Raw genomic sequence first — 22660 nt, 5'->3', positions numbered from 1 at the left:
TACAGGCGAAAATAGAATCCAGGCTTCCTGAGGCTTTGCCTATTTCTTTTTTGGCTAGTCATGACCCTTGTTTTATGTTCTTGTTTCATACTGTGCCATGGGATGTATTCATACTTATTGCCTCCACTTGTAGTGTTTCATTTTAGGAATTATTCCTTTCATCAGCTTGTATGTCCAAAGGAGTATACTGACTGGTGTCTTGAGTTAAATTCTTTAATAAACGACTGAGTAGTCCAAGGGATTTTGCAGTACCGCCGCCCTTTTGAAAGTCCTGCCCTCTCAGGTCTGGTTCCTAATCTTGGAGAAAGCACATAGGATGTGCAGCATTGGCTTCAGAATACTAATAATGAAGACCAGAGCTCTTAGGGACCTGTGGGTCACTTTTAGGAATCCTGTAGGGCCCAGACTGGAGATGTTGCCCTTTCCCAGCTGCAGTGTCTTTAAATTCCAATATTCAAGGGTGATCCTACCCTGGGTAAAATCAGGAAGCAAAAAATCACCTTCGTGACGAGTGAGGCAGGAATTCGGAGTCTTTCAAAGACTCGGGGCAGAGGAGCTCCCAGGAATGACAGTACTGCCCAGACCCCACAACTGCCTGCCTGGGTACAAGCTAGGCCCCGCCCCGGAAGTGCTGAGAGGGACTTCCGCTCGCGGGGAGCTCTCGGACCAGGTTGCTGCTCGGGCTGTAGTAGTAGGGTTCTCTGCGTTTGGGCGGTGGCGTGGTGGGCGTTGCTCAGCTGCAACCCCTCGGATTCCTTCTCCTTGGTTGGACCGGGTGGAGCGTTGGCATGAGCCCCGAGAGGCAGTCCTGGGACGGTGGGCGCTAAGCCCAGATGCAACCTCCCAGGGAAGGGTTTTTCTCGCGATTTAGTGCTGCTGGAGTCCACATTTGGACTACTTCTCTCGGGATTATAACCCCTATCTTTCTGAGGTCTTCAGAGATTTATTGAGTCACATTAACAACGTGTACCCCTGGTACATTTGGAATCAATGCCCACCAGACCCCTCAGCTTGCCATTCCAAACAAAAGGGAGAAACTGCAAATGAGTGGAAGTATTAGGATCTCTAAATTTAGGAGAGGTTTCCTCTTCCACATCTGCGTTTCGTGCCCATACTTCCTTTAGAATGCAGAATACACCTCTGTATTTCAGCTTGGCAATAAATAATCGCCCTTCCCCTTTAGCAGTAACTTTTCCGTCCACACGTGTGCAGACCCGCCTACCAGCAACGGCGGTGCTGTTCTCTCCCGACGCACGTCTCCAGGCCCTCTCCCAGTAGTGCTCCGAGGCAATGGCAAGGAGATTCCTGTGGCACAGGGCCACGCCTGCTAAGCCCAGTTTGTGATCTGACAGACCTTCTTTGAAAGTTAGCCCCTTATTTGACATGGCTTTCTTTCTTTTTCTTTTTTTTTCTCCCATTACCCTCAGTAATTAGTGTAACAGCTGTGGCAATCTGCTTTTTCTTTGAGTAAATTAATGTTTCTTTTACAGAAGTATTCCGGAAAAGGGAGGCCCTCAAGAGGAATCTTACTGAATTGCAGACTCTCCAATTAACAAGAAAGCTGCATGTATGCATTTTTAGAAGAGCTGCTTTTGCTGGTTCCAAGGATTCTGTTACTGGAAAACTGCTCCGAGCTGGCTCCAGCAGCTCGGTTGACAATGGCTGAGTCCAGTTCCTGACTATTCTGATGAGGAATGCCAGGTCTCGGAATGGGAGTGGCATTGGGGGGAGAGGTGAGAGGGTCTTTGGGAAAGTGACTAAGCTGGAGGACCTCAAGAGGGAGTAGGATGAACCTAGACAAGAGGGCAGCAAAGGAGAGGTATTATCAAGTCATCTTAAAACTTTCAGCCTCTTAGTGATGATTTTTCTCTTTTTTTTCCTACGTTTTATGTATGCAAGTCTAAAGTCAGACTGTGATAGTAGCCAAATAACTTAATCTCTGTGCTTCCATTTCCTCGTCTGTAAATGAGGATGATAAAAGCAACTGCCTTTTACATTACATGAACATTACCTGGTACAAAAGAAGTGCTATCTAGATATTTGTTGTAATTATTTCTTCCTCTCCTTACCTTCCTGGGACTTGGCCTGCTCTGCTGATTTATTTGTTTATACAGTGATTCCCCATAATTTCACGTGTTTAATTTTTTCTAGGTCCCATTTCTTGCACACAGTCAAGAAGTGATCTATTAATAAATGTCAGCTCTGGCAGCAGAAGGAGAACCACTGTCTCTGCGGCTCCTAGCCAGGAATACACTATTGAAATATTAATTACAGGGACCCTTCTCCCTACAGGAGAGTTGTTAAGTGTTAAACTTTGACATTCTGTAGTTTTCTGAAGGTTCTGGATCTAAGGGACCTGAGGACACTTTTTTTTTTTTTCTTAAACTTCTGTTTAATGAGATCAGCATAACTGTGTGGTTATGACTGCTCAGCAATCTGGTTAAGTTCAAAATGAACAATAGGTGGAACAATAGGGAATCCAGCTCAGCTCTGCCAATTCCATGATTTGTATTATTCAGAAGTTCTCCCTTTGCTGTCTGTTGTCTGAGCTATAAGTTGTAAGTATATTTTCCATTTTTTATTTGTTTTTCACTCGACTTAAGTGGGTTTTTTTGTTTTACCTTGCCGGAGTATGGATTCTTTGCGGGGTCAAATTTATCAATCTTTTCATTTATGGCCTCTGGATTTTGGTTCTTAATTAGAAAGAAAGGGCTTCCTACTCTGAAGTTATAAAAGACTTCTCCCATGTTTTCCTCTGGCACTTGTATGGTTTCATTTATAACATTTACAACTTCTATTTATTTGAAATATTTACCAGTGTACAGAGTGAGGTCGGAATCCAGTTTAATATTTTTCCAGATGATTACCCAGTTCTCTGCATACATTTATTAAAAAGTCTATTCATCCTTTTCTTACTGATTGGCTACTTTATTATATGCTAGATTTCTGCCTGTGATTGCATCTATTTCTGAACCTTCTATTCTGAATCATTTGTTTATCTCCTTCACCAGTGCCACACTGTTTAATTATTGAGGCTTTATAATATGTTTAAAATTCTTTAGGACAAGTGCCCCTTCATTGCCCTTCTTTTTCAGTTTTCGCAGGCGGAGTCTTGCTTGTTTAGTTTTCTATGTGAACTTTAAAATCTACTTATTAAAAGGTTCGTATTTTTTTGGAATAGTGTTAAATTTACAAATTAATATAGGGATTACTTTCTAAGACCTAAGCCTTGAGATACCATTCGCTGGTTCTGCTGGGAGGCAAATGGAAGGAGTTGGGACTGTAACAGATCTAGGTTCAAATTCCACCTCGGCGCTTTTATTAGTTGTCCAACCTCAGAAAACTTATCTGCTTCTTAGATTTCTTATATATGAGAGGATGACTGTAACGTCTGCCCTGCAGGATTAAAGGAGCTAAAAAGCCTAAAATGCCTTTTTCTGTGTAAATAGAATCCTTTCCACTCTTGCTCCTTTCAGGTCCTCAGCTCATGAACCACTGAGAGGGAAGCCTCCAGGATCCCAGAGCGGACCACCAGGTGCCTGGGGCGGGGTTCCGCGGAAGTCGACCTCTCCGAGCCAGTGCGGGCGTCAGACGACCTGTCTATTCATCAAATCACGGTTTTCCAGGTGAGACCTCTCGCGTCATTTGGGTTTGGAGTGAGCTGTAGGGCGAAGAGCAGCAGGGAGGGTTACTACGCGCTGCACCTCGTTGCCTTACACCTGCCCCTCTACCTTGCGCCCCGACCCTTTCCTTCCCCTCACCCTGCCGCCTCTCCCCTTTCCCCGCCTTCTTTGCACACTCCTCCCTTCTCTTTTACTATATTTTCCTTTCTCATTTCCCACGGCTTCTTTTTCTGTCCTTTCCCTCCTCCTTCTCCTCTGGGCCGTTGCCACACTGGCATTGCCGACTCCCCCAGAGACCCCCGAGTTCCCCAATCGCTTTTCTGGCGGGGCCGATTTCCAGGCGGGTGTGGGGAGGTGGAGTAGATTTTCTTTTCTCTTGGCCGTGTGCCCTCAGCTCTCCTTTGTTCTGATAACCTTAGTAGCTGACGGACGCTTGGCAATTTTATTTAGTTGTTCTTGAAGTATTTTCATTTTGCCTCAAAGGAAAAAATCAGTTTAGCTGAATGCTCTACTCACGGAAACTCCTTTCTTTTGGTATCTATATCTCATTCCCCTCTGCCTCCAACCTTTTTCTTCTGTTTAAATGATGAAAGCAAATGTCCCTCTTTCTTCTTGATAGCTTTTCTTTGGAATTAAAAATCTTAAGGTATCTGATAACAGCTCAGAAAGGTAACTTTATACATATTTGTATCCTTAAGATAATTTATCCAGAAAAAATACTGTATTTATTATCCTTTGTAGTTGCCTAAAGTCAGTATCAGCAGTTTGGGGCTGTGAGGGGAATATATTAGGGAAAAGAAGGCACATTGAGGCAGCCACAGGAAAGGCTAATTCAAGTATGAGCAAGCTACAGACCAGAAGGGGTTTGGGTAGGACTAGGCGTTCTCTGTGTTTTGCTAAGGGCAAAGCGACTTGCACCACATGCTTCCATGGTAGCCATGTTTCTGGGCTCTGGGCAAGCGTTCATTTGCATGTGACCTGTGCACTGAGTTAGCCTTTTTCAGTGTTGCCAAGGAGCTACTGTTCAGAGAAACTGGATAGAACAGCATCACTTAGAAATGGTACAGTTCGTAAGCCATGGAGAGTATAGTGCCCATATGAAAGTAAACCTGTGACTGATCTGTGGGGCTCGAAACTGGATTAAGGAAATCAGAGGCTTTAAAAGTACATGTTTCTATAAAGAAATATTGGAAAGACACAAGAAGCTAATAAAATTGATTACCTATGGAGGTGGCAAACTGAGGGGGGATCAGGGTGGAAACAAGTCTTCTTTTTATATATCTTTTGAGACCATTTTGACTTTTGAATTGTATATTACCTATTCAAAGACATAGACAAATTTTTAAATAAAATTTTTAGAATAGTTTCTGATCTCTGGGCATTTTGGATTAGCAGAAAAATTGTGAAGGTAGTACAGAGAGTTCTTATATCCCCCACACCCAGTTTCTTTCTTTTTTTTTTTTTTGGCTGCACCACGTGGCATGTAAAATCATAGTTTCCCAACCAGGGATCAAACCTGTGCCCACTGCATTGAAAGCATGAATTCTTAACCACTGGATCACCAGGGAAGTCCCCAGTTTCCCCTGTTATTAACATCTTACATTATATAGAATACTTATCACAACTATTGAGTTACTATTGCCTAGTATTATTAAAGTCCATACTTTATTCACGCTTCCTTAATTTTTACTTAATGTTCTTTTTTCTAGTCCAGGATCCCATCCAGCATACCATATTACATTTAATTGTCATGTCTCCATATGCTCCTCTTGGCTGTGACAGTTTCTCAGACTTTCCTTGTTTTTGATGACTTTGAAAGTTTTGAGGAGTACTTTAAGGTTTCTTTGTAGAGTGTTACTCAATTGAAATTTGATGTTTTTCTCATTATCATGCTGAGGTTAGAGGTTTGGGGGTGTTGACTTATCACTATTGAGACATAAAACAATTTGTAAGATGGAAAAAGGCAGAGGGAGATAATTTGTGTAATTTGAGTTTGAAGCAGAAGTTTTATTAAGTTTGGAGATAGAATTGAGTTTGTTCCCAGGGGATAAGAGAGTGGGAGCAGTCCAACAAGTTATCCACACATTGGTCTGAATTATAAAGATGGAGTGGACCCTTCTTTGGAGAGATAAAGTGTCTGTTCTGTCACAGTTCCAGAGAAGACAAAGCACCCCTGTTGCTAAGATACTGTCTGTCATAGCAACATCAGCTGCAGCAATAGTAGAGGTAGCAGTAGACAGAGCTTCTTTTATCTCCATGTCTCTCTTCCAACCCAAATAGTGTGGACTTGTGTGAGTGATAAAACACAATGATAATGTTATTGTCATTTTTCCCAAACTAATTCATTATCAGTTGAACTTCTGGTTTTTTGCCTTCTCTATTCCTGTGCTCCTTCATCTGCTCTGTTATCTGCAAATCTCTGCAACTCCTGTCTTGTTTCCCAATTTAATTAAATATGATAAAAAGTCTTAAGTAGAAACTATCTATTATTTTATATTCTCACTTATATCCCAGATTTTGTGCTTTAAATACCTTTATAAAGGGTAGACTTAAATAGTTATTTGAGTCAGGTGTTCATTCCAATAGTTCTGTGGTAGTGCAGACTGAAGAAAAACATTTGATCTGGCCACCGTGTGATCGGTGTGTCCTGGGTTTGTGGAACATGTTTGAGAGTCCTAGTTTAGTCTTTATTACATCATATTGCTTTAGCATCAGGGAATAAATTACATTTGAAAGGTCTGTTTATTTCAGGAATCAAGGCCAAAGGTATGAACAAGGTGTCAATTCTGAAGGGAAGATTTTTGTAAGGATGGACCCACACCCGAAGGTCCCCAGCATATATGATAGGGATACTTTACAGATTCCTGAGAATGAAAAACCTTTTCAGTATGAGGACCAGTTAGAAAGGCATGTGGACAAGCCTGAAGAAGAAAGATGGTATAAATGCAGTGAGTGTGGAAAGAAGTTTGCCCAGAGCTCAAGCCTTGTTCGACATCGGAGAATCCACACCGGAGAGAAACCCTATGAGTGTGATCACTGTGGAAAAGCCTTCAATGCGCGCTCAACACTCACTGTGCATGAAAGAATCCACACTGGTGAGAAACCCTATACTTGTAATGAGTGTAGGAAAGCATTCAGTGTGAGGGCGCACCTAATTATACATCAGAGAATCCACAATGGAGAGAAACCCTATGAATGTAATGAATGTGGCAGAGCATTTAGTGTGAGCTCAGACCTCATCAAACATCAGAGAATCCACTCTGGTGAGAAACCTTATGAGTGTGATGAGTGTAGGAAAGCCTTCAGTGTGAGCTCAGACCTCATCAAACATCAGAGAATCCACACAGGAGAGAAGCCATATGAGTGTAAGGAGTGTGGGAAGGCCTTCTATGTGAACTCAGCCCTTATTAATCACCAGAGGATTCATTCTGGAGAAAAGCCCTATAAGTGTGGAGAATGCAGGAAAGCATTCAGCCAGATCTCAACTCTTATTCTTCATCAGAGAATCCATACTGGAGAGAAACCGTACGAGTGTGACGAATGTGGGAAAGCATTCCGTGGGAGCTCTAATCTTACTAAACACCAGAAAATACATGCCAAAGGAAAGTGTCATCAGTGACTTACATGGTGAAGATATTACAAAGGCCTTTTTTTTTTAATATCAGAAGTTGTCACCAAAGGAAGGGTATGGTAAAAGTTAATGTTTTAATTGACACTTCGTTTCTTGGAATATCAAAGAAGTGAGAAGTCAATGAAAAAGGACTCCATCATTGTAATGATTGACTTAAGTCTCTAAGATCACATCTACTTCTGAGAATGCAGTTTTACTACTCATAAGGTAAATTATACCATAATATAGTTTGTTATGGTTTAGTAAGAGCAAACTTCAGTATTTCAAACATGATTTTTCCTTTTCTTATGTGCAAGCCTTCTGTTGTTGTTGTTGCTACCAGTATTATAGGTGAAACATTAAATTTTGAAATTGGAAGTAATGTTGGTTGGTGAGACAGGGACTACGTGTCCTCATTGAATCTGCAAATAACTAACCTATTGGTCTTGATTTCTTTGGCTTTAATGTACTGCTATGCTCTTAGAGACGGTTAAATGAGTTAGTGACCTCGTGGCAGAAGGCATACTCTCTTTTTGGCTAGGAATCCCAACTGATAATTCTTCAAAGTTATTCTTTTTTTTTTTTTTTTTTTTTTTTTTTGACCATGCCATGCGGCTTGCAGGATCTTAGTTCCCCAACCAGGGATCAAACTCGGGCCCTCTGCAGTGAAGGGGCTGAGTCCTAACCACTGAACCGCCAGGGAATTCCCTCTTCAAGGTTATTCTTGCTTAGTTAAAGCCCCAGGCCTGGCTAAGACTCCGCATTCCCAACGCAGGTGGCCCAGGTTCGATCCCTGGTCAGGGAACTAGATCCCACATGCCGCAACTAAGAGTGCGAATGCCCAACTAAAGATCCCGCATGCTGCAACGAAGATCCCATTTGCTGCGGCCAAGACCCAGCGCAGCCAAATAAATACATAAAAATAGATTAATTTTTTAAAAAAGGTTAGTTATAAGCCCCAGGCCTTTTGGACTTAATAATCCAATAAACCCCAGAACTTAACTGAGCTTCCTAAACCAAAAACCTCTCAAAGAGTGTCAGGTGCTTCTGACCCTTGCATTCAGTGTTTCTCAAAGTGTAATGTGGCATATGCAAAGACTCAGAGGTATGAGAATGGAACAAGCCTGGGGAACTGTGTTGAGTTGGGGTTGGCATTAGTCTTAGGATGGCTTTCAACGATCTGTTTGAGAATAGAGATGCAGACGTAGAGAACAGAGGTGTAGACACGGGGGTGGGGGGATGAATTTGGAGATTGGGATTGACATATGTGCACTGCCATGGTGTAAAACATGGCTAGTAGGAACCTACTGTATAGTGCAGGGAGCTCAGCTTGGTGCTCTGTGGTGACCTAGATGGGTGGGATGGGGTGGGGGTGGGAAGGAGGGGATATATGTACACATGTAGCTGATTCACTTCGTTGTACAGCAGAAACTAACCCAACATTGTAAAGCAACTATACTCCAATAAAAAAAAAAAACGATCTATTTGAGTGACTATGTGAAACTTGATATCTGTAATCAACCAGGAGAGCTCAGATTTGGGAGGTGGTAGAAAGTTAATGAATTCAGTTAGAGAAATGTCTTTGTTATATCTGTGGAAATCCCAGTAGAGCTGTTCACCAGACTATAGCCTAACTTCCTAACTATCCCCAGGCCTAAAACTCAAACTCTGTATTCTCTGCGCATATGAAACTCAAAGGAAATCTGGACTTTAAAATTACTTTGTTATTATTTTTCTATTTTAGTAGTGATTTCTTACTCCTGGGTAATGGGCCTGAAATCCTTTTGATCCCTGAAACTTAGTAATTCGAGGTTCAAGGTGAGCACCAAATTGATAGAAATTGCAGATTGCTTTGGTCCACACTGTGGACAAGTAGGAGGGAACACTCTGTGGGAAGTTGAAGTGGTATTCACTTCAGAGTAAGACTGTGTTGCAAAGGATGCACAGTTTCCCTGAATTCTCATCAGCAATTCAAGCAAGTCAGCTATAAGGCACACTGGATTCCAGGTAGCTTAAGCTAACTTGTGCCCTCCAACACTGAGGTCACAGACGCATGTTAAAAAGCACATCATGAAGTCTCTGTTATTGAGATAGTGCTTAACACACTAGTCAGGTAACTTTAGGCCTGGACATGGGGCCTGAAGGTAGAGAATGTCATGGTTCTGCAGCTCAAATTGAGGAGATAGGACCTCAATCAGGGCATGAGGCATGTTAGAGAAAGTAAGGCACTGTACTTACAGGCAGTGAAGGGCCTCAAAGAAGCACCAGGAAGTTGACTGTGCTATGCTGGGTTGAAGGTGTTAATTCTTTGCCCTACTTTTTCCTGTCTTTGCCAATTGAAGGACACTGTGGTTTCCCCCTGCTCTGCTCTGGAGAGACTTCCCTGTCACTCCCTGTCTATGTTGTTATCGCCATTGTTTTCAGTATTTACCTCTTTGGGCCCAGCTGTCTTGGTTTGTTCATAGGATGGTGGTTTGCAGGCAGAGTCGTCTGGGTGGAGCACACCCTTCTGGGATCAGCACTGAAGTGATGCCATATCCCACCCAGACCAGCACAACTGTGATTCCTAAGCAGTAAGTGGTGAGTATTTTGAAAACTTTGAAGGAACAGACATTCTGGAAAAAGAAATTTCATTTACTGAAGAATTGAGTGTTAGGATATCAGGATATATGTAACATGGTTATTCCTTATAAGCTCAGATTAAGGTATTAATGATTATCTATTTTAGGTTGGGCCTTGTGTCAGGTACTAGGAATACAAAGATAAAAGAAAAAAGCACCCTACTCTCCAGAGGCTTACAGTCTATTTGCGGACGGGGAGCAAGGAGTAGATAGAAAATAATAATTACAGTGATAAAGCCATTGGATTTATACCGAATGCTTTTCATTGTAAGTGTAACAAGTACTTATGAGAAGGTTGGAAAAGCTTTGAAGGAGGATGAAATCTTGAAGAAAGAATGAGTTCTTCAGCCACCTGAAAAGGAATGAAGGAAGGTACAGTGGGAATAACATGTGAAAATCATGGTGCATCTGGGGGAGGAGAAGGAAGTTTTCAATGTGTATGATTTTTCAGACCTGACCATAGGCAGTTACAAAGGCTTTATCCCTCATGGGTGTAAAGCTACCCTCCTACACAAGGCTTTGAGGCACAGCCAGCGCATGCAGTCTCTGAAGGGAGTTGCAGTCAAAGACTCAGACTGCCTGGCCAGCCATGCTTTTAGGCATATCTGTACTCTTAGCCCAGGCACCTCCTTTTGGGGCCCTTTTTACTGGGGGTCTTGCCCGAGTAACTCTTCAAGATTCTCTCACCCTGATAAGGCAAGACACTTTTTCCACTCTGACTCAGTACTAGTACTTTTACAATCCTAGCCTTTCCCCTCTTTCTTCCCCTGGCCTCCAGGTCCAGAAAATGACTGGAGCCTTTTGTTTGGTGCTGTGTTGGCAGTGACACAGTCCCCACACCTGTGCTGATTCACCTGACCCCTGCCTGGCACTGTTGCATGGATAAGAATAACACACTGCAGGAGCCAGCACTTTTTTGTTGTTGGGCCTCTCTTGCTAATGCTATTGCAGTAAGTGATTAAAGGCTTGGCTGTTACTTTCATTTTTGCCTGTGTTAACTGACTAATGCAACACATTCTCACCACTCTAGAATCCAGGCTAGAAGAATGCTCCTACCTTGAATATGCTGCTGTTATGGCAAAAGAAAAACAGTGGTAGGACCACATGATGGCTTTTAAAGCATCTATTCAGGAGGAGCATATGTCATTTCCACTTACGTTTCATTAGTCAAAGCAGTTCAAATCACCAAGCTTACTATCCATAGCGTGGAGAAAAATAAAGCTTACAAAGAGGACAGTGAATAACTAAGAAAAGCAATATAATTTACCATTGAGATAGTGGATCTACCATATTGGTCAATATTTTTGGAATGCTTCCTATGCTGGGGCTTTTTCTGAGTACCTTACATGTGTATTTTTCTCAATAAAAAATAATGAAATGAGATACATACTACTATATTCCCATTTTACAGCTAAAAATATTGAGGAACAGAGACAGCTAGGAAACGGCAGAGCCAGGAATTGAAACCAGAAGTTCAACTTGACGATGTTTTCTCTTAACCACTATGCTATATTATGAAAGTTTTGATCTGAAGGTTGTTTATGCACCACAGTGGGCCAGTGTGTTATGCTGGTAAAAACTTTAAAGGTGAAATTCAAGAGCCCTTGGTCTCAACCTATCTTTACCTCTAAGTAATCCTGTTACCTAGGCTAATGCCACCTAGCTGGGCCTCAGTTTTACATCCTTAAAAATAAGGAGACAGGCTAGATATTCTCTGATACACCTTACAGCTTTGAGGTTTTTATCATCTCTCCAAATAGATAGTAAAATGCTTTGTTATGTGATGACCTCTTCTTTAATCTGCTACTTTATATATTGTTATGTTCACTGGAGCTCTTGCACAAATGAGTCTCCTCACCAGTCCTTTCTGTTTTACTTCTCCTGCTTTACATTAGTGATGATACTAATAATGAGTAGCTTCCATTTATTTAGACCTATTCTGTTCCCGGTACTTTTTCAGGCTCCTTAGGGTAAATATTTCATTTAAAAGTATAGATGCTATATTTAGAAAAGAAGCAAAGGTGAAAAAAAAATGCTCTAAACATCCCTTTTGAGAACTTAAAGCACAGGAAAATAAACCCAAGAAAGCAGAAGGAAGAAATTACTAAAGATAAGAGCAGAAAGTAATGGAAAAGCAAGTATGTATTCTTACTTAGAACTTTCACACATAAAGAGTTGTGTTTTATGTAGTTTCTCTCTGTAGGCTACTCTCATGTATGTTACATTTGACTCCCTCTTTCTGGGGGAAAGATGCTAATTTCATGATCAACCTGTTCTTTCAGATGGTGACTCCTGGCCTTAAATAAGGAGTCTGTTTCAAAGCAGAGTTTTCCAGAAGAAGTCTAACAAACAAGGCAGATGTTCAGAAGACTAAGTGGGAACATCATCAGGGGCTCCACACTGGACAAGTTCATGGACTTCTGAATAATTTACCCAAGTGAGAGAGGAGCTCCTTTGAGGACGCACAACTTACATTGCCTCAAGCCATGGAGAATATCACTCCGATAAAGAGGCCTAAGATACCTGGGAGAATTCACCCTGAAGTTCAGTCCTGTCGATGCTGTGGGCATGGGAAATTCTGCATTCAGCTTGTGCACAATTTCCAACTTCAACTGTAATAAAATAAAAGCCACTCGTAAAGCGAGTGGAAGTCACCAAACCAAAAATATGCCTCCCTCATAAGACAAACCCTGGTACACCAGCATCCCTGACCAAGCACCAGCACATCCAAACTTAAAGAAAGCCCTATAGATCCTCAACCAGGAACGACCTTCAGTGTAATCCCAAGTCTCAATAAACAACAGAGAAGCCATCCTGAAAAGAGTTTCATGAGAATAAAGAATGTGGCAAAACCTTCAGACACTGGAGTGATCTTAGACATCAGAGAACCCTTGGGGATATCTTCAGTGTCAGAAGCCTTCTCTGTGAAGTCAAGTCTCATTGAACATAAGCAAATTCATTTTGGACAGGAACCTTATCTATGTCACGAATGTGGCAAAGCCTTTAAGTTCTCTGATAGCCTTGCTAAACATCAGAGAATCCATACTGAAGAGAAAACTTATTGGTGTAAAGAGTATAATACTGTAGGATTCATTGTGTTTCGAGTCTGGTCACCCGCCAAAGAACCCACAATGGAAAGCACCATTATGAATGTAGTGAGTGGGGGAAGGCCTTCGTTTGGAAGCCAGCACTTAATTACCAGAAAACCCATGCTAGAGAGAAAATCCATAAATATTAAAATGTGGGAAGGCCTTCACTTAAAAGCTCAATCTTATACATTGGAAAATCCATACTGGAACAAAACGCTATGTATGTATGACCACTGTGGGGACGCTTTCAGCGTTAGGTCAACTCTTAAAGTGTAGCAAAGATTCCTTGTGGGGGAAAGCTCTTTAAGGGTAAATAATGTAGGAAAGCCTTCAGTCAAAGTTCATATCTTATCAGGAATTCCCTGGCAGTCCAGTAGGACTCCACACTTTAACTGCCCCCCACCCCCATCAAAAAGAAAGAAAGAAAAAAAAAGTTTAGATCTTATCAAACATCAGGATCCACACTGGAGAGAAGCCTTATGACTGGGACAGATGTGGGAAAATCTCTTGAACTCATCTCTTACTAAACATCAGAGGATACACAACAAAAATGAACCTCAGTAGTCAAATATGTGGTAGAGGTATAACATAGAACTTTTCAACATCAAATGTCACCACTAAGAAAAAACCCAATTGCAAAAAATCACTTTAACTGGCATCATTTTATGCAGTTAGACAAGTATTACCAGAGAGACTTTGTCAGGTCACTTCGGGCAAAGCTGAATTAAAACAGATTCCTGTGACAGATGTCAGCGGATATTTAACTGTCTTTGGCACAGTTAGCTTTTCATTTTCTACAGTAAATGTAGAGAGAGTAGGGGGATGTCTTTAAAACTAACCACAACCTTGGATAATCCAAATATTATTTATTACATTTATTTTTTGTTTGGAATTCATGACGCTAATTAAATACTTTTTCTAAGAATGATTTTGACATTGATTCCTGGGATGCAACGGGTATACACTTCTACCAGACTTACACCCTTTTACTTTTTTTTTTTCAAACATCTTTATTGGAGTATAATTGTTTTACAATGGTGTGTTAGTTTCTGCTGTATAACAAAGTGAGTCAGCTATACGTATACATATATCCCCATATCCCCTCCCTCTGTCTCCCTCCCATCCTCCCTTCCCACCCCTCTAGGTGGTCACAAAGCACCGAGCTGATCTCACTGTGCTATGCTGCTGTTTCCCACTAGCTAGCTATCTTGGTGGTGTATATATTTGGTGGTGTATATATGTCCATGCCACTCTCTCACTTCGTCCCAGCTTACCCTTCCCCCTCCCTGTGTCCTCAACTCCGTTCTCTATGTCTGTGTCTTTATTCCTGTCCTGCCCCTAGGTTCGTCAGAACCGGTTGTTTTTTTTTAGATTCTGTATGTATGTGTTAGCATACGGTATTTGTTTTTCTCTTCTGACTTACTTCACTCTGTATGACAGACTCTAGGTCCATCCACCTCACTACAAATAATTCAATTTTGTTTCTTTCTATGGCTGAGTAATATTCCATTGTATATATGTGCCACATCTTCTTTATCCATTCATCTGTCGATGGACACTTAGGTTGCTTCCATGTCCTGGCTATTGTAAATAGTGCTGGAGTGAACATTGTGGTACATGACTCTTTTTGTATTACGGTTTTCTCAGGGTATATGCCCAGTAGTGGGATTGCTGGGTCGTATGGTAGTTCTACTTTTCGTTTCTTAAGGAACCTCCATACTGTTCTCCATAGCGGCTGTATCAATTTACATTCCCACCAACAGTGCAAGAGGGTTCCCTTTTCTCCACACCCCCTCCAGCATTTATTGTTTGTAGATTTTTTTATGATGGCCATTCTGACCTGTGTGAGGTGATACCTCATTATAGTTTTGATTTGCATTTCTCTAATGATTAGTGATACCTTTTTATCGTGTTAGTATATCTGGGAAATGCAGCAAATATCTGTGTTTTGGTAAATCATTTCACAAAATTTCCTATCCTTTGTTAAAAAAAAAAAAAAGATGGTGAAATGTGGGTGGGCCATGTGTACATGTGATATGCTGAACACAGACCGTATTTACCTCATTCATCTTTGGGTCTCCAATATATAAAATATTGACTGACGCAGAGAAGGCTTGTGACACATGCTGTTGAATGACTGCTTGAAGGGCTCTGTTTATGGGTTGGTATCTATTCAGCCTAAAGAGGGATCTCTAATCGTTTGCTATAGGATCTGCCCTCTTCCCAGACCTGGTCAAGAAATGACCTTGGGTGCTCAGTGGGGATTGATTACAAACTCATTTCATGGTGCATCATAATCATTGGTCTGTGTGTGGCCTTACTTTCAATTTTATACATTTAGGCTTTTAACCAACTCCTTATTATAAAGTCTTGGTCTGAACACCTTTGAGAGTTTTTCTGGAAAACATATGCAGGAATGAAATTGCTGGGTCATAGGTTATGCACTATGTCAATTTTACTAGCAGGTAATGGTTCCTGTTCCTTAGGAACTAAGAGATCTATCTGGTGCCTTACATGATCATGATATCACCTTTTCTGTGTGGGTTCCTAAGAGCAGCAGATATCCCAATCAGCCAGGCACCCTCTCATCTGATGAGGATGGGGTGAGGTGAATCTCCAAGGTAGAATAAAGAAACTTCAATTTCAAGAATAATGCCTGACTTCTCAGGGTCTGTTGAAGCAAACTGATTCTACTATTTAAAATACAATGTGGTTAGGGACTTACCTGGTAGTCCAGAGGATAAGACTCTGTGCTCCAAATGCAGGGGGCCTGGGTTCAATCCCTGGTCAGGGAACTAGATCCCACATGCCACACCTAAGTGTTCGCATGCCGCAACTAAGAAGCCCACGTGCTGCAACTAAAAGACCCCACATGCCACAACAAAGATCCTGCATGCTGCAACTAAGACCTGGCACAGCCAAAAATAAATACTTTTAAAAATACTGAAAAAATAAAATACAGTGTGATTAAAAGCTACATATCAGACCATGTTGTGGATAAAGGGGAAAATGAAAGGTTTTTCCCTTCTACCTAAGAACATCATCCCAGAAAGGGAGTGTACCGAGTGCATAGGTCCTGACATTGGCCTGGAGACACCAAAATTGGATTCTGGGGACTGCCAAGGTGAGGGTTAGTGCTGGTAAATTCCTTCCCTTTGGTGTGTGGGACCCCAGATGACCACACTCTAAAAATAAGTGTGAACCACACACAGGCTCACCCAGGGGGCTGCAGCTCAGCTTTTGAATTTCTCAATTTCTACAGTTGGATTTAAGTGATTCCATAATGCTAGTGTCCTCAGGTACCAGGAAATCCTCTCTGTAAGGACGTAATAGTCTATTAGCTCTCAAATTATTTTTACAAACAATTTTGTGAAAACTTTTTTTAAACTAGGCACAAGAGAAGACAAATAATGCAAAGAAAAGTCAACAGAAGCAATTGAGAGTAGAAACATTTCTACTGGGAATTCAGAATTTGAGTTACTGGGCACAGATTTTAAAATAATACGTACAATGTTCAGAAATGAAAGATAAGAATTTTAACAAAAAATGGGGAACAATGGAAAGAACTAAATGGAAATTCTGAAATTGAAAAACAAAAACAAAGAATTTGTGGATGCATATAGCAGCAGATGAAACAGCTGAAGAAAAAATGAGTGAACTACATAGTTGAGAAGAAAATATCTAGAATGAAGCACAAAAAGGACAAAAAGGATGGATTATATAGGAAAAGGGTAAGAGACAGAGAATACAGATCTAAAATATTTGTAATTAGGGTTGCAGGAGAAATTAACAAAACCAAAGCCAGACACGATATTTAAATACATAAGAACTTCCCAAAATTTAATTTAGACACGTGGTTAGCTCCACTGACAACCAAGCCCCAATCCTTAGATGCTTTCCAAAAGTCACCCCATTAACATAAAAGATCTCAACATTGAGGAAATTCCAAGATTTTTAGGAGCCTAGTACCAGGAATGAGGAGAAAGACCAAATATATTTCTCTTATTATAAATCACAATAATCACAGGCACAATCTACCAAAACCCCAACAAGGATAAGTAGATCATCTGATTGGCCTTTATCTATTAAAGAACTTGAATCAATAATTAATAATCTTCCAAAACAGCACCAGTGCAGGTGGGTTCACTGGTAAATTCTACCAAACATTTCAGTAGAAATTTTATAAATATTTTTCTTAACAGATAATAGAAGCAGAGGGAATACTTCCTAATTCATTCTGTAAGGCTAGAATTACCCCAATACCAAAACTAGACAAAGACATTACTTGAAAGGAAAACTACAGACCAATATATTTCATGAATAGATGCAAAAATATGCAACAAAATATTAGTAACTTGAATCCAACAATGTATAAAAAGAATTATACAACATGACCAAGTGGGATTTATCCCAGGTATGCAAGGTTGGTTCACCATTTAAAAATCAGTTAATGTAATCCATCACATCAATAGGCTAAAGAAGAAAAAATATATAATCATATCAATAGGTGCAGAAAAAGCATTTGACAAAATCTAACACCCTTTCATAATAAAAATTCTCAGCAAACTAGGGATGGAGAGGAACTTCCTCAACTTGATAAAGAACATCTACCAAAGACTTCCCTGGTGGCACAGTGGTTAATAATCCACCTGCCAATGCAGGGGACACAAGTTCGAGCCCTGGTCTGGAAAGATCCCACATGCCGCAGAGCAACTAAGCCCACGTGCCACAACTACTGAACCTGCACTCTAGAGCCCGTGAGCCACAACTACTGAAGCCAGCGTGCCTAGAGCGCATGCTCCGCAACAAGAGAAGCCACTGCAACGAGAAGCCCATACACCACAACGAAGAGTAGCCCCCACTCACCACAACTAGAGAAAGCCCATGTACAGCAATGAAAATCCAACACAGCCAAAAATAAATAAATAAATAATAATAATAAAAGATAAGCAGTAGCTTAAAGAAAAATATCTACCAAAACTACAGCTAACATCATACTTAATGGTAAAAAAAACTAGATGCTTTCCTGCTAAGATGAGGAGTAGGACAAAGATGTCCCTTCTCACTTCCATTCAACATTATACTGGAAGACTTAATGCAAATAGAGAGCCCAGAAGTAAACCCACACACCTACAGTCAATTAATCTTTGACAAAGGAGGCAAGAATATACAACGGGGAAAAGACAGTCTCTTCAGCAAGTGGTGTTGAGAAAGCTGGACAGCCACATGTAAATCATTGAATTTAGAACACTGACTCACACCATACACAAAAATAAACTCAAAATGGCTTAAAGACTTAAATATAAGACATGATACCGTAAAGCTCCTACAAGAGAACCTAGACAAAACATTCTCTGACATAAATCGTAGCAATGTTTTCTTAAGTCAGTCTCCCAAGGCGATAGAAATAAAAGCAAAAGTAAACAAATGGGACCTAATCAATTGTATAAGATTTTTTTACATAGCAAAGGAAACCATAAACAAAATGAAAAGACAACCTACAGAATGGGAGAAAATATTTCCAAATGATGTGACAGACAAGGGATTAATTTCCAAAATGTACAAACAGCTCATACAACTCAATAGCAACAACAACAAAAAAAACCCAATTGAAAAGTGGGCAGAAGACCTAAATTGACATTTCTCCAAAGAAGACACACAGGCCAACAGGCACATGAAAAAAATGTGCAACATCAACTAATTATTAGAGAAATTCAAATCAAAACTACAATGAGGTATCACCTTACTCTTGTCAGAATGACCATCATCAAAAAGTATACAAATAGGGACTTCCCTGGTTGTCCAGTGGTTAGGACTCCATGATCCCAATGCAGGGGGCCTGGGTTCAATCCCTGGTCAGGGAACTAGATCCTGTATGCCTCAGCTAAAAGCCTGCGTGCTGCAACTAAAGATCCCACATGCCGCAACTAAAAAAACAGATTCCACATGCTGCAACGAAGATCCCACATATAGCAAGAAAGATCACTCTTGCCGCAACTAAGACCTGACCCAGCCAAATAAATAAATAATTTTTTTATTTTTAAAATATACAGGGACTTCCCTGGTGGTCCAGTGGGTAAGACTCTATGCTCCCAGTGCAGGGGCCCTGGGTTTGATCCTTGGTCTGGGAACTAGATTCCACATGCACACTACAACTAAGAATCCGCATGCCGCAAGTAAGACCTGGCGCAGCCAAATAAATAAATAAACAATAAAAAGGTAGATTGGTAATTTTTAAAAAGTATACAAATAATAAATGCTGGAGATGGTGTGGAGGAAAAGGAACCCTCCTACACTGTTGGTGGGAATGTAAATTGGTACAGCCACTTTGGAAAGCAGTATGAAAATTCCTTAAAAAACTAAAAATAGAGTTACCATATGATCCTGCAATTCCACTCCTGTGCCTATATCTGGAGAAAACTATAATTCGAAAAGATACATGCACCCCAATGTTCATAGCAGCACTCTTTACAATAGCCAAGACATGGAAGCAACCTAAATGCACATTGACAGAGGAATGGATAAAGAAGATGTGGTATGTATATACAGTGGAATATTACTCAGCCATAAAAAAGAGTAAATGAAATAATGCCATTTGCAGCAACACGGTTGTACCTAGAGATTATCATACTAAGTGAAGTAAGACAGAGAAAGACAAATATCATATGATATTGCTTATATATGGAATCTAAAAAAAGAGAGAGAGAGATACAAATGAACTTATTTACATAACAGAAATAGACTCACAGACATAGAAAACAAACTTATGGTTACCAAAGGGGAAGGAGGGGGAGGGATAAATTAGGAGGTTGGGATTAACACATACACACTACTATATATAAAATAGATAGCCAACAAGGACCTACTGTATAACAGGGAACTATACTCAGTATTTTGTAATAACCTATAAGGGAAAAGAATCTGAAAAAGAACATATAGGGAATTCCCTTGTGGTCCAGTGGTTAAGACTCAATGCTCCGATGCAGGGGGCCCGGGTTCAATCCCTGGTCAGGGAACTAGATCCCGCATGCCGCAACTAAAAGATCCTGTGTGCCACAACTAAGATCCGGTGCAGCCAAATAAATAAATAAATAAAAATAAATAATAAGAAAAAAAGAACATATATATATATTCTTTTTTATGGATATGTATATAACTTAGTCACTGAGCTGTACACCTGAAACTAAACACAACATTGTAAATCAACTATCCTTTAATAAAATGAATTTTTTTAAAGAAGGACTGTTATCTGAAATATACAAAGAACTCCTAAAACTCAACAATAAGGAAACAAACAACTCAGTTTTTTAAATGGGCAAAAGATCTGCATAGACACCTCACCAGAGAAGATATACAGATGGTAAATAATCATATGAATAGATGCTCCACATCATATGTCATTAGGGAATTGTAAATTAAAACAAGGAGATACCACTACACACCTATTAGAATAGCTAAATTGCTAAACAGTGACAACTCCAAATGCTGATGAAGATGTGGAGCAACAGGAACTCTCATACATTCTTTGTGGGAATGCAAAATGGTACAGCCACTTAAGAAAACAGTTTAGCAGTTTCTTACAAAAGTAAACATACTCTTACCATATGATTCAGCAATTGCATTCCTTGGTATTTATCCAAATGAATCAAAAACTTAGGTCCACACAAAACCTGCACAAGGATGTTCATAGCAGCTTTATTCATAACTGATAAAACTTGGAAACAAGAAAGATTTCCTTCAGTAAGTGAGCGGATAAACTGTGGTACATCCAGACAATAGAATACTCAGCAATAAAAAGAAATGAACTATTATGCTATGAAAATCCATGGAGAAATTAATGTTATATGCTTTTGCTAAGTGAAGAGGCCAATCTGAAAAGGCTACAAACTCTGGTTCCAACTACATGACATTGTGGAACAGGCAAAACGATGGAGACATAAAAAGATCAGTGGTTGCTGGGGGTTATAGGGGTTGGAGTGTGGGAATGATGAATGGGTGGAGCATAGGGGATTTTTAGGGCAGTGAAACTGTTTAGTATGATGCTTGTAATGGTTGATGCATGTTATTATGTTTTCTAAAGCCATAGAATGTATTACACAGTTTATATTAACCTTAATATAAACTATGGACTTTAGCTAATAATACTTTATCAATATTGGCTCACTGATTGTAACCAAAGATACCGCACTAATGCAAGATGTTAATAATAGGTTTTTTGTGTAGCCGGGGAGGGGGTTTGGAGGGGCCATGTGGGAAGTCTATACTTTCTGCTCCATTTTTTCTGTAAACCTAAAACTACTCTTTTAAAATAAAGTCTATTAGGTTTTTTAAAGCTATTTTTCAGCAAAAAGACATCGGTTGGGAGTAAAAAGGGAAGTCGGAGCCGATATCTGGTGTTCATATAACAAAGAGCTCATATCCAGAATGTAAAAAGAACTTTCACTCATCAATAATAAATACACAACAAAAAGGGCTCTGAGCTAACTCCTGGAGTGTGGCAAGTCTCAGCAACCTTGTGGGTGATTTGAACTTTATCGACTGGCTCAGATTTCCTCACGAGAAGGCAGGGGGTGAGAAAGAGGGGAATAAAAATCCAAACGCCGGAATGAAGCGCTCCTCCCGCCCTGGCCGAACCTGGTGAAGGCAGTAAAGCCGGCGGAGTAGTAAGGTTGATCATAGAGAGGACCGCGCCTCCGGATTCCTAGGCGGGCACCGGAAGTGGCCTCGTGGTCCTGGGCGCCTTTTGCTCGGCCGTTTTGGGTTCCTGGTTGGCCCGGCGGGATGGTGGTTTAAGATTTTGCCTTAACTACCTGACAGGGCTAGTCTCCAGGGAGCGCCAGTCATCCCCAGAGCTGCGGGTGAGCGGTCGGGCTTCTCCCCAGCCACGCTGCAGAACGCCCCATCTCTGTTGTCCCACGGCCCAGAGGTGGGACGGGGAGGAGGTCTTTGCGGCTTGCGTGTCCTGTTCTCCCCCCAGCACGTGCACACAATGCTTGGTAACGAGCTCAGTGACGATTTGTCTCTCTACTGTTCGGTTTGGATTTGTCGCTGTTATTTTGATTTTATAGTACAGCATAAACCACTCAGATTTTGCTTAATTCTCATTCTTTCATACACGATGGAGGCGGGGTGGGGGGTTGTGGTGGGAGAGGGAAATGCCTCAACTGAGGGTTAGGTGCTTAATCCTTTATTCCCTGAACGAACACTATAACCAGTTTATGGAGCTGTAGTATATTACTCCTCTGTATAAGTAGTTTGATTCCTTTAAATGTCGTAAAAGTTTTACTGGAAAAATAACTATGACTCGGCTCGTGTATATTGTCATAGTAAGTTTACTAAAGTGTGGCAAGATCCATCTTCCCTTACCTTGCTAAGCATCAGGAAGCCTCCTTTTCCCTCTACAGGAGTGTCCCAAGACCCATCCTGCCCTGCTGAAGCAGTTCTATGAAGGGGTGGTAGATTATGAGTATACATGAAAGAAAGCCTTGGTAAATGAGCTATGGTGGTCGCCAGCCTTGGCTCATGTGATTTTTTTCTTCCTGTAATGTAGTTCTTATAAACTAAAAAGTCTTTAAAGTCTGAGAATGTGGCCTTATTTCCCACAATAGAAGTTCTAATGCTAATATTTATGTAGCACTTTTCTGTATATCAGCAGCCAAGTGCCCTTTCTCAGTAATTCTGATCTATTTTCACGGATCTCAGGAATATTATCCTCCT

The 22660-nt window shown here is 40.7% G+C and overlaps 1 protein-coding gene across 2 annotated transcripts; it reads left to right on the top strand.

Annotated features, from left to right (window-relative positions):
* Positions 1-350: 350 nt before the first annotated feature.
* LOC132527580 (zinc finger protein 501-like) lies at positions 351-13868 on the top strand. 2 transcript variants are annotated; one of them, XM_060163479.1, is made up of 6 exons: positions 351-1701; positions 3477-3626; positions 6375-7461; positions 9699-9813; positions 10633-10804; positions 12137-13868. In XM_060163479.1, exons 1-3 carry the CDS (start codon positions 1688-1690, stop codon positions 7240-7242), a joined length of 1032 nt encoding a protein of 343 aa, XP_060019462.1. In that variant the 5' UTR covers positions 351-1687; the 3' UTR covers positions 7243-7461; positions 9699-9813; positions 10633-10804; positions 12137-13868. The 2 variants fall into 2 exon arrangements, with proteins under 2 accessions (XP_060019462.1, XP_060019461.1); XM_060163478.1 differs by lacking the exon at positions 10633-10804.
* Positions 13869-22660: the final 8792 nt, after the last annotated feature.

This window comes from Lagenorhynchus albirostris, chromosome 10 (genome assembly GCF_949774975.1).
Source record: "Lagenorhynchus albirostris chromosome 10, mLagAlb1.1, whole genome shotgun sequence".
Lineage (NCBI taxonomy): Eukaryota > Metazoa > Chordata > Mammalia > Artiodactyla > Delphinidae > Lagenorhynchus > Lagenorhynchus albirostris.
This window is presented reverse-complemented; position numbering and strand designations above follow the sequence as displayed.